The sequence below is a fragment of the Sciurus carolinensis genome, chromosome 7 (genome assembly GCF_902686445.1).
Source record: "Sciurus carolinensis chromosome 7, mSciCar1.2, whole genome shotgun sequence".
In the NCBI taxonomy this organism is placed as follows: Eukaryota; Metazoa; Chordata; class Mammalia; order Rodentia; family Sciuridae; genus Sciurus; species Sciurus carolinensis.
In genome coordinates this window covers 86,961,031-86,973,405 of record NC_062219.1, presented here as the reverse complement: position 1 = coordinate 86,973,405, position 12,375 = coordinate 86,961,031, and the positions used below count along the sequence as shown (strand labels likewise).

At 36.6% G+C, this 12,375-nt stretch overlaps 1 protein-coding gene across 3 annotated transcripts in view; it reads right to left on the bottom strand.

Annotated features, from left to right (window-relative positions):
- Window positions 1-1,045: 1,045 nt before the first annotated feature.
- Slc17a5 (solute carrier family 17 member 5) overlaps window positions 1,046-12,375 on the bottom strand; it is a 44,850-nt gene continuing 33,520 nt past the window's right edge. For 2 of the 3 annotated variants that reach the window (XM_047559128.1, XM_047559129.1), the window contains exons 9-11: window positions 11,841-11,988; window positions 5,851-5,941; window positions 1,046-2,552 (exon numbers count right to left, since the gene is read on the bottom strand). In XM_047559128.1, coding sequence (XP_047415084.1) covers window positions 2,415-2,552; window positions 5,851-5,941; window positions 11,841-11,988 — 377 coding nt within the window. In that variant the 3' untranslated portion in view covers window positions 1,046-2,414. The remainder of the gene's footprint in view (window positions 2,553-5,850; window positions 5,942-11,840; window positions 11,989-12,375) is intronic. The other variant, XM_047559130.1, reaches the window with a different exon arrangement.

Genomic DNA, 12,375 nt, shown 5'->3' with positions numbered 1-12,375 from the left:
AACTTAGTCTCAGTAGTAAAAGGGATAGCCAGTTGGGGATGTCTAGTAGGCAGTTGAAAACCTGATGATTACACAGCAGTTTGAGCAAGAGGTAAATTTATTTACTTATTATTTATTTGGTAGGACTGGGGATTCAATCCACAACACTTATACCACTGAGCTATGTTCCCAGCCCTTTTTATTTATTTATTTTTCAGTATTGGGAATTTAACCCCGAGGGTCTTAACCACTGAGCCACATCCCCAGTCCTTTTTTATTTACTTATTTATTTAGAGACAGAGCCTCATTACATTGCTGAGGCTGGCTTTGAACTTGGGAGCCTCCTGCCTCAGCCTCCCGAGCTGCTGGGCTTACAGGTATGTGCCACTGTACCTGGTCCCCTTTTTATTTTTTATTTTGAGAAAGAGTCTCACTAAGTTGCCAGGCTGGCCTTGAATTAGCCATCCTCCTGCCTCAGTCTTCCAGAGTTCTGGAATTATAGGTATGCACCATTGTGCCTTGTAGTGTTTTGCTTTTAAAACGATGTATTTATTTGAATAGATTATACTGCCATATTTGGTAAAGAAAAAATTAATTCCCCTTCTTACCTCTGGTGGCCTGTTTTCTCTCCCCAGAGAGAACCACTGCTTCTAGTTTATTAAGTATTATTCTAGAGATATTCTGAATATATATGCTTTTCATGTCCCTGGGAGATTTTTGTATACTTCTTTAAGGCTAGAGAAGACTTGTATATATTTGAGACAGAAGGGAAAGGATCAGAGAAACAGATGGAAGAAGCAAATTAGAGGAATTACTGAAGCAAGTTCTTAGAGGAGGTAGGAGGGGACAGAATCAGTGATGTCCTTATGTACTTTATAAAGCAGGTGGACCCTCTCAGAACTATGAAGGGAAGATGGATTGCAATAGAGATTTCTGATGCTGTAACACTTAGATGGTCTGTCTCTTCAGCCTGGTGGTGGCAGAGATACATTTTAAGGTAGATGGATGACTTCAGGAGAATACACAGAAGATGTCACTGTGGACACGAGAAAATACCATAGAACTGTCAGATTGAAAAATCAAGAAGGTTTATTTTGATGATTTATAAAATAAACATCACTATAGCAACTTAATTTATATTTACACATTAAAAATTAATTTACATAAACATTCATAACATAAACATGTTACATTAAATCACTTTAGTTAGAATGTTACAGGTAATCCTGAACAAATAACAAAACATAAACCAAATTTTAAACATACATATCCTCAAAGTATACTCAACAACCACCAGAAGATGAATCAGGAAAAAAACTAGAAATATGGGATTTCAGGAACCAACAGTAAAGATGATTACATGGGTCACAGGCCCTGCAGTCTTTAAAAAGCCATTTTTAACTTATTTATTTTTATGGTGCTAGAGATTAAACCCAGGATCTTGTGAATGCTAGGCAAGCACTCTACCAATGAGCTACATTCCCAGCTCTAAAAGTCACTTTAACTTTAAACTGTAACCAGAAGCTTACATGAAGCCAGATCTAAAAAAAAAATTTTTGTCTTATTTTGATGGAATTAAAAAAACATAACTTGTATTCACATATACTCTGATTCACATGAAATTAGTTTTAATCAAGGATGCTATTATTTGTGATTAACTGGTCATCTCATTTTTTTTTTTTTTTTTGCAGATTCCATGAGAGTAGATAGTCCAAGGTGCTGGGAAGGGAAAGTGTGAAGTTGCATCAAGACCATAGTTGTGGATCTCACTGCTCCTGTCTGCTTAGGGCTTCATCTACACACTAACAGCCCCAGAAGGAGAACACCATCCAAAGACTTTGGCATTGGTCCTGGACTTGGTTGCTGCCTCTGATAAATGCTGGGCACTCTGTCCCTGATGCCAGGGAGGGAATACTTGGCAGCTGCCTGGGCATGCTTCACTCAGTTTAGTTGCCAGGCTTAATTATACAGTGGCTAGCAGCTCTGTGGAAAAGCTGAAATTTGAAGCTAAGTGTCAGGGAGAGCTAATAACAAATAATTTTCATGAGGAAAGTGAACAAAAACAGGTGTTTACCAAAACCTGAGGTTACTATCTAGTTTAATTAAGCAGTATTAAGAGGGTTCATTTCATTCTATTCCCTTAAATGTGGACCTTAAAAATAAGTAGAGTTCCCTTATTTCATGTTGCCTGACTTGCAGCCAGGTATATGAACCTAAAGTTTAAGGTCCTGCATATATATTATTAATTATTAAAAAAGAGCAAATTTTACTAATCTGGCAACTAGAGACATTTCATGATTATAAGCCTTAAAAATTTAATACAAGTACTTTTTTTAATATATTGAATGCTTACACAGTAAAATATCAAAGGCACTTTTCAGGTTACATGATAAATAAAAGTACATTAATAGAGACAGGATTATTTACTGCTTTCTTCAGTTTTTGTGTCCATGGTAATCACTGACAGCCCACTTCTGCACTTCACCTTTGGCCAATAGTACAAAGAAAATGGCACCAAATACATTAATAGCAGCAGCGATACAGAAAACAATTTGCCATTCTTTAACAGTGTTCTATAGAGAAAAAAAGGAAAAATGCAATGAAAAAAATTTTGTTTGTAGTCCAGTTCATAAAAAAGGTGGTGTCACAAAACTGTTATAACAGCAACATTATTCATCAAAGATCCATGCTTGAAACAACCCAAACATTCATCAGTAGTAGGACTGTGGTGTATTTGTTCAATGAAATATCATATAGCAATGAGAATAAATGAGTTACAACACAGATATATTTCATGAAGTGTAAAGCAAAAGAAGACAGTATTTATGGAGTGATTCCATTTATATAAAGTTAAAAATCAGATAAAACTAATTTATGGTTAAAAGTCAGGAATAGTTCCTCCTGTGAGGGGTGAGGAAGGAATGGCAGGAATGTCAAAGAGGCAAAATTCCCTTGCTGAGGGAGCAATGATCTATTTATTGATTGGATAAAGGCCACACAGATATGTTAATGTTTTGAATACTGATTCGGTTGTACACTTATGACTTGCTTATTTTAAAATATATGTTATACTTCAATAAAAAGCTTACTAAAAACAAAAGATATAGCATGGCCTTGAATTATGTGTTACTAGGCAATTTATGCCTCTGCATTTATCTCCCAAATTCTTAGGTGGGAGTTGTTTGGTGGATCAAAGAAGCATAAGTTCAGAAGGACTCTGAAGTTCAAGTTTGAGGATCTGTGATGTTGCAGGGAGGTCTGGCCACTGTGAAAGGTTTTGACTGGCACAAAGTAGGACATACGTGGGGTTTGTCTATAAGAAATCAACAATTGTTCAATGTATAACCTAGTAGTATAAAAACATCAAAGTTATCTAAATTTCTACCTTTAACAACCAATATTAAAATTTTGATAATTTCAATCTAACCAGAGTGCTAACTTTGCAGCAGTATAACAAACAAAAAACTAAATAGTAGTGCTGGCAATGTGGAAGAGAAAGGGAAAGCACTAGGAAGCCAGTATAAAGTCATTTTATTTAGGAAAAAAGGGAAAACATGGGAAAGAAGGGAGCTACCTGTGGCTATCATGCTTGTCTGAAATTAAAAAAAAAAAAAAAAAAAAACCTTAGAAATCCATCATAAGTTTTAGCAACTAAATTTAGTAATTAAAATTTAGTAACTAATTTTAGTACTAAAATTTAGATGCACTAATAATGTGTCATCATGGAGAATTTAATCAATAATTATATCTTATACCAGAGAGAAATATTTAAGATACTCTCTTAGGATTCCCTAAGACAAACCTTCTCTGTGGGCTACAGTGATTTAAAATCAATCAATTATACCAGAAATCTCATATGGCTCCTAGTTGTTTTTTTTTTTTTTTCCCTTATACTAGGGATTGAACCCAGGATGCTTTAGCACTGAGCTATATCCTCAGCCCTTTTGTTTATTTTGAAACAGGGTCTTTCTTGCTGGCTTGGTACTTGTAATCCTCCTGCCTCAGCCTCATGAGTTGCTGAGACTATACAGGTGCATGCCACCACAGCCAGCTACATCATCATCAAAATCTAGCTCAGTTCCTACTTTATAGACACTCAGGATTTCAGTTAGGAATCAATATTTCTCTAGCAGAGGTGCTAAAATTATCAACAATAATACATGGTATTAATAACTAATACATGACAGTGTGTAGATAAGGTTCTTGGGTTGTCACACTGCTCCAAGAGAACAGGTAAAACAGTTCTGACATGTCCATATTGAGACACAGAACTTTTAAGTAAGGAATTAGAAATGGCGAAAGTGGATAGAATGGTGAACACGTGTCTGAAATCAGGATATTTGGTAGTAAGAAATTTTGTATGTATTGAAATTCAACAAATTAGATACGACATTGACAGGATCAAAAGAGAAAACAGAAAATTAGGTCTCTCTGCAAGGTTTAAGTCAGCCTCTTGAAGAGCTTATCCCACCATTCCTTGAGATACATTTTTTTTTTTTTTTTTTTTATTGGGGATTGAACCCAGTGGCACTCAACCACTGGTCCACATCCCCAGCTCTTTTTTATATTTTATTTATAGAGACAGGGTCTCACTGAGTTGCTTATAGCCTCACTAAGTTGCTGAGGTTGGTTCTGAACTCCTGATCTTCCTGCCTCTGCCTCCTGAGCCACTGGGATTATAGGCTAGGGCCATTGTACCTGGCTTGAGATACATTTAACTGCAGAAAACTAGAGTTGAAAGGGCCTTTGTGGTCCATAAGTTTGATTTCTTGCAGAGCACAGGTAATGTTTCAAAAGGCTCTGCTGACCGACCTGGCCTCATGCTGCCCTCCAGCTTTAAGACCTGACCAACCTTGGGTACACCTTGCCTCTCTGTGCTCAGTGTCCTTGTGCAGGTTTGTGTGCCAGACCCTTAACACCCACGTGACTCACTCCTGAGGGGCTCCTTCCCCACTAGGAAGAGTGGTGGTCTCCTCCTTTCTCTCCTTAGCATGCCACATACATCTTTTTTTCTGTAGCATCTATCAAACGGCACTTGAATTGATTACATATAATCTTTAAATAGTGAATATTTCAGAAGTAAGAAGAACTTTGTCATTTTGCCTTTGAATCCTCAGTATCTAGCATGTGAATAAACACCCCAGAAATGCCTTTCAAATAAATGTTCTACTGCTTCAGGGCTTACTGACTCACAGACAGCCCATTTCATAAAGTAGAAGCTTTGAGCAGGAAAATTTCCTAATGTCTCCCAGAACTTCTCTCCATCTGTCTTTGTAGAACTACTGAAAATAAGTCACCATCTTTCATGCAGTAGCCCTGCAAGTATGTGAAGACACCCATCAGATCTTCTCAACTTTCTTGGCCTTTCAAAATTCTTGAATATTTCAATTATTCCTCCTTCTTTCTCACATGATTTTATGACACCTCACTTACCCTGATGGGTTCATTGAATCATTTTACATTGCCAATTTTTATTTGTCCAGACCAAGCACATAAATTACTTATGGTAAACTATCACAACTTTTAAATACTTGTGTGGTTTTGATCACAGGATTATCATTTAATTTAGTTATATTGTTCTAAAACCCAAAAAGTATTCTTTGAAAATGTATACTTTCTCATTCATTCAGTCTTATAGATCTTGTTGCTATATAGAATCTCTTAAGAATAAACATTCAAGGGCTGCAGAGTTGCTCACTGATAGAGCACCTGCTTAGAAGAACACATGAGGACTGAGTTCAATCACTAACTCCACAAAGAAAAAAAAAAAATAAAACAAACATTCAGAACTCTCCACTAAAGTATACTCAACTCTGACACAGATGTATAGTTTCCAAACCTTTTTAGTTTACAAGCAAAATGTCTACTTACATTAGGGGTCAGGCTTTTAGCAATGACAGGCCCAATCATTCCTGGAATAGTGGCAAATGTATTTGTGATGCCCAGGAGGATACCAGCATACCTGGGGACATATTTTCATAGAGGTTTATTAGTGTATTACACATTGAAGCAGCTTCTTTCAACAGATTGTTATTCTACTTCCAGGTTGCTTTCTTATGAGATTTTATGTCTCAATGAAATGATTTACTGAACTAGGATTTTATATTTAGCTGGTGGAAAACTTGTATTTCAATAGCTAGTTAACATTCTAACATTACATAGAGGAACACAATCAGTGAAATTATTCTTTTTATCCTGATGCAGAATAGTGCTGACATATGATTTTCATACATGACTCTATCTAGAAAGGAAGTTTGGTATGTTTAGCTTATTTTTACTATATTTTTTGTACTGGGAAATGAAGATTGAACCCAGTGTTGCTTTACCCCTGCGACATAATCCCAACTCTTTTAATTTTTTAATTTTGAGACAGGTCTTGCTAAGTTGCTTAGAGTCTCACTAAATTGCTGAGGCTGGCCTAGAACTTGCAATCCTTCTGCCTCAGCCTCCCAAGCTATTGGGATTACAGGTGTGCACCACCACACTGGGCTAGGAACCTAAAGATTTCTAACCTGGTTCCACTATTAATGATATGTATGACCTTATGCATGTCAGTGATAGAATTTTATTTCCCTTATCTATGAGTTCACAGATGTGTACATATAATAATGTCCAGTGGTCCCTGCTGAGCACCCTCATACCCTACCAAGGTGTAATAAGAAAAAAAAAATTTTTTTTTTTTTGGTGGTACTGGGGATTGAAACCAGGGGTGCTCTACCACTGCTATATCCCTAGCCCTTTTTATTTTTTTATTTTGAGACAGTTGCTGAGCTAGCCTTGAATTTGTGATCCTCTTGCCTTAGCCTCCCAAGCCACTGGAATTATAGGTGTGTGGCACTGCACCTGGCAAGGAAATCTTTTTCAGTATAACATACATATGAAAAAATACACAAACCACCAATGTACAGCTTACTGAATTTTCACAAACTGAAGACAACAATGTCACCAACACCTGATCAAGAAACAGAACCTCAGGGAATAAACATTGTTAAGTACATTTTACATATAGTTGATCTGCCTCTCAGACTATATAAACTTTAATTTGAATAGTAATGATTTTGTCAGGTCACTCCTCTTCTGCTTAAGTACCCGCAAGGATGGTCTAACACTTACCTTAAGAAGACTGGTCATTTGCCTGGATTTGCCATGACCTGGCCCTCACCCATCTGTACAGCCTTACTTGGCTGTACACATTCAGATCATTCCAGCTGCCGGTATCTGCCATGCTCATCCCTGCTACCTATTTTTACTCATACTATATCCTAAAATCCATACTCCTTCTCATATTGACCAGTCATATCAGCATCTTTCTTCTCTATGAGGTAATTGTTCTAATTCAAGTTTGCTGATTCTGACTCTGCAATCTCATTTCAAACGCATGTTTTATTATATCTAGTGCCCAGTACAACACAAGTGCTCATTCAATATATGTTACTAATGAACAGTGGCATGTGACCTACAACACAGAGCCATGAGGCTCTGACTACACTGAATGTGGGAGCTTTGAAGCATGAAGATTAGTAATCCCTTCCCCTGGGCATGGGCTCCAAAGGTGCAAATTTCTGGGGCGGTGTGGTGGTGAACTCCTGTAATTCCAGTGGCGTGGGAGGCTGAGGCACGAGGATTGCACATTCAAAGCCAGATTCAGTAATTTAGTGAGGCCCTAAGCAACTTAGCAAGATCCTGTCTCAAAATTAAAAATAACAAAGGGCAGGGGATGTGGCTCAGTGGTTAAGTACCCCTTGTGTTCAATCCTTGGTACAAAAAAAAAAAAAAAAAAAAAAAGTAGGGGGTGGCTGGGGATGTAGCTCAGTGGTAGAGCACCCTGAGTTCAATCCTCACTACTGCAAGTAAGTAATAACAATAACAAAACCAAACTGGGTATCAACTAGTTCATTTTTAAAAATTACTGCCAACCCCGCCCCCATTTTGGTACTGGGGATTGAACCCAGGGGTGCTCTAACACTGAACTACATCCCCAGTCCCTTTTAATTTTTTATTTTGAGACAGGATTTTACTCTGGGTTTGAACTTGTGATCTTCTTGCCTTAGCCTACTGCCTTAGCCTCCCAAGTAGCTGGGATTATAGATGTGTACCATTCCTGTTTTGCTGTCTCTTTTTGATTGAAGAAACTGAGATGTTTGTCCTATACATACTTCTAAATTTTGGATTTTATAGGTTATATCCCTGAAGTGTCATTTAACATAATTTTTTATATCCTCAATGTTTCAGCACACTGGAAGGATGAAGACTCTAGACGCTAGAGAACTCATTAGATTTAGGGCTAATATTTTAGCAAGGTGATACAGGAGTTCAGTTAAAAAAAGTACTTAAGGGACTGGGGTTGTAGCTCAGTGGCACAGTGCTTGCCTAGCACATGTGAGGCACTGGGTTTAATCCTCAGCACCACATAAAAATAAATAAATAAATAAATAAATAAAGGTATTTAAAAAAAGTACTTAGCACATAAATGACATTTATTAATTTATTTTTCATAATGGTTACCTAGACATATACAAAATACAATCAGAGCTTTCAATTTTTTGGAAAAGAATAGGTGTTATTATAAAATAAAATTCTGGTCAAAATAAAGAAGTTTGATGCTTTATTAGCCCATGTAGTCTTATTGTGGGATAGTGCAATTTCTATTAGGGTTTAGGATCTTCAATACCTAGGCTATAGACTACTGATCTGAAATTCCTCTCCTCATTTGGAATGGAAAGGTGCCTAAATTAAAAAATCCTAGCCAGGTGTGGAGGCACATGCTTGTAATCACAGCAACTTGGGAAGCTGAGGTAAGAGGAATACAAGTTCAAGGCCAGTTTTAGCAACTTAGAAACCCAGTGACAAAATAAAAAATAAAATGGCTGAGGATGTGACTCAATGATAGAATGCCCCTTGGTTCAATTCCTAGGCAAAAAAAAAAAAAAAAAAAAAAAAAAAAAAAAAAAATCCTCCTGAACCGAATTTAGTTATCTGTACACATTATTTTTTTTTAAACCCATACATCCATACATAATACAATAACAAAACTATGAGGCACCGATCTCTTTGGCTTATCCCCTTTAGGGAGTGTATCTTAAATTAACCAAGCTTGGCAGGCCCTGTCTCTTTCTCTCTTTTTTAAAAAACTATTAGCACCTTGGCAGTATGAGGAACCTGTGATGTTGCCAGGTCTTTTCGGTGACAGATATTAAGTGCAGATGAATGCTGTGAAATTCTCAATGTCAGCACTAAGAAGCTCATTCAAGTATTTATATTACACTTGGCCAGGAAGGGCCATGAAAGACTGATGACTGCTTGGAAGAAAACATTGTTGTTTGAACTCAGTCTGGATTCTGTGCTGTTGCAGTACTAGAATTCTGTGGCATTAACTGTTGAAAATCCTATCCTATAGGATAGGTAACTTGGACATTTTTTCTTCTCCAGCATCCACTTTCATTTTCTTTTGACAATAGCCCTAATTTTTATTTGATGATCTGATTTTTTTTTTTTTTCCATTTCTGGCTCAAGAAAGCAGGTTTTATCTGATTCTAGAACTTTGGATAGACTTCAGGAACCTAATGAATCCTAAACTACACTTCTGCTCCATGAAATAGAGTAGGTGGATTACTACCTTCCTTCTGACTAGATGGTTGCTGAGCCAACTTTATATTCTCTATAATTTTTACTTCTTATCTTTATTTACTTAGTTTTACAATACACTTACATCAACTGAAGCAACCAGAGTATGTGTCTCTGCAATGAGTTCTTTCCCCTGAGTTCTCAAAAATAACCACTAGTACCTCTAAACAACCAGTTCTTTAAGATTTTCACATCTGTAGATTCAACCAACCACAGATCAAAAATATTTTTAAAAATTCTGAACATGTACAATTTTTCTTGTCATTATTCCCTAAATAATACAGTATTAGAGCTATTATATAGCATTTACATTATATTAAGTAAGATAAGTAATTTAGAGATGATTTAAAGTATATGGGAGGGTGTTGGTTATATGCAAATACTGTGAAGTTTTATATAAGGGATTCTTTTTTTTTTTTGATATGGGGGATTGAACCCAAGTTGGGACTTAAATGCTGAGCCACATCCCCGGTCCTTTTTAAAAATTTTTAAATTTTGAGACAGGGTCTCGCTAAGTTGCTTAGGGTCTTGCTAAGTTGCTTAGAGCCTCACTAAGTTGCTAAGGCTGGTTTAAACTTGCTATCTTCCTGTCTCAGCCCCCCAAGTGGCTGGGATTACAGGCATGTGCCATTTGCTCAGCTGTATATAAGGGATCTGAGCTTCCCTGTATCTTAGTTGCCATGGGAGTCCTGGAACCAATCCCTTGTAGATATTGAGGAACAACTGTAAGTGACTGAGAGGCAACTTGAAAGATCCTTGGGCCCTGGAGCTAGAAGACCTTGTTTTAATTCTTAGGTTTACTACTGAGTTATATCCCTAGCCCTTTATGTTTTTTATTTTGAGACAGGGTCTGACTAAGCTTCCTAGGTTGGCCCTGAACTTGCAATCATTCTGCCTCAGCATCCTGAGTAGCTGGGATTACAGGTATGTGACACCATGCCTGGAAGTGCAGATTCTAGTTTAGTAGGTCCATGGCGGGGCCTGAGATTCTACATTTCTTATAAGTTCTCAGGTGATGTTGAGGCCTCTGGCCCATGGACTATACTGATAGGATGAGATTACTCTAAATCCTTCCTGGTTCTAACTTTCTATAATTCTAAAAGCTACATAATTGAACAATATAATTCATTTAACTTCAAGTGAAATCTTTTCAAGATTTCTTTCTTTGCCTTACTAGCATAAACTAACCTATTTCAGTTCTTTACTTATTTACTATTTCCTTGAATCCATTTTGGGGTAATTAGGCTTAGTTCCTACTTCATAAATTTCAAATACATGCCCCTAGTCACTGTGCATCTGAGTTAGGAGAGTAGACATCTATCTGCCCTTTTTCCCATAGAGATGGTTTCTTGTTCCTTTAGTCCTTTCAACTTGAAGGGTTTCTTTATTACTTCAAGTTATCCAATTTTTCAAATTATCTTTAAATTTAACAAAGTTGCCTTGAAATTACTTTGCTTTCCAAGTATTCTTTTCTTTCATTATTATCTAAAGTTCATGTTTCACCTATACGTATACTCGATAAACAACAAACATTTCTCTGTGGACAGAGGTGATGATAGTTAAAAGTTCAAATTTTAAAAACAACTGCATAGCCAGGCACAATGGCATACACCTATAATTCCAGCATCTTGGGAGGCTGAGACAGGAGGATCAAAAGTTCAAGGTTAACCTCTGCAATTTAGTGAGACCCTGTCTCAAAATAAAAAGGGCTGGGGATGCAGCACAGTGGTAGAGTGCCCCAGGGTTCAATCTTCAGAATAAAAATATATAAGAATGCACATATGTATATATGTATGAATGAATTAATGAATAAATAAATTAATGAATAGGGTTGGGGGGACAGTACCACCCCAGGGTTCAATTCCCAGTACCACAAACAAAAAAACTTCATGCTTTAATTACTGTGTAAATTAAAATCTTGTGAAGAATTTAAACTAATTTTTTATACTAGTTAAATTTACAGAGGCAGAAAATATAATGAAGATTGTCAGGAACTAGGAGGAAGGGGAAATGGAGCATTAGTGTTTAATAGGTGTTAAATTTCAGTTGGGGAAGACAAAAAAGTTGTTGAGATCGTTAGTGGTAACAGCAGCACAACAATGTGAATGTACTTAATACCACAGAATTTGACACTTAAAAATGTCTAAAATGGTAAATTTTATGTTATGTATGTTTTAACATGATTACAAAAAAAGAATATAAAGTCAATTACAGTAAATCTTTATATCTGTACTCACGAAGGAGCAATATCCAGATGGTTGATGCTAAATCCAGAAGAGCAAAAGCCTCCCAGTGTTGTTGATATAGTTAAGAATGCAACAGCCAAAGAATAATCACAGCCTATGAATCCAGCAGCTATCAGGAATACTGCAGGTCCAATCATTCCTAGAGTTAAAAAGTCATAAAAGAAAAAGCTTCAACATTAATATTTGCTCTACCTTCAGACAGTGTAAATCTGAAATTTGATATTGCTGCCACCTAATGTAGAAACACTGAATTGCCTGGAACACTTGAGTGATATATATGAATTTCATGAAACCAAAAACTGCTGGAAAACTATGGGCAGAGCTGGGGATGCAGCTCAGTGGTAGAGCAGTTGCCTAGTAGCATACATGAGGGTCTGGGTTTAATCCCTAGCACTTTAAAGAAAAAACATACGGGTATAATACAATTAATGTAATAGTTAACCATAATGAGGTTAACCAAACCTCATTATACAATCTGCATGTGATCAGAACTCAGCTAAAGATCTACAGTGTTAGAAAAAAGATC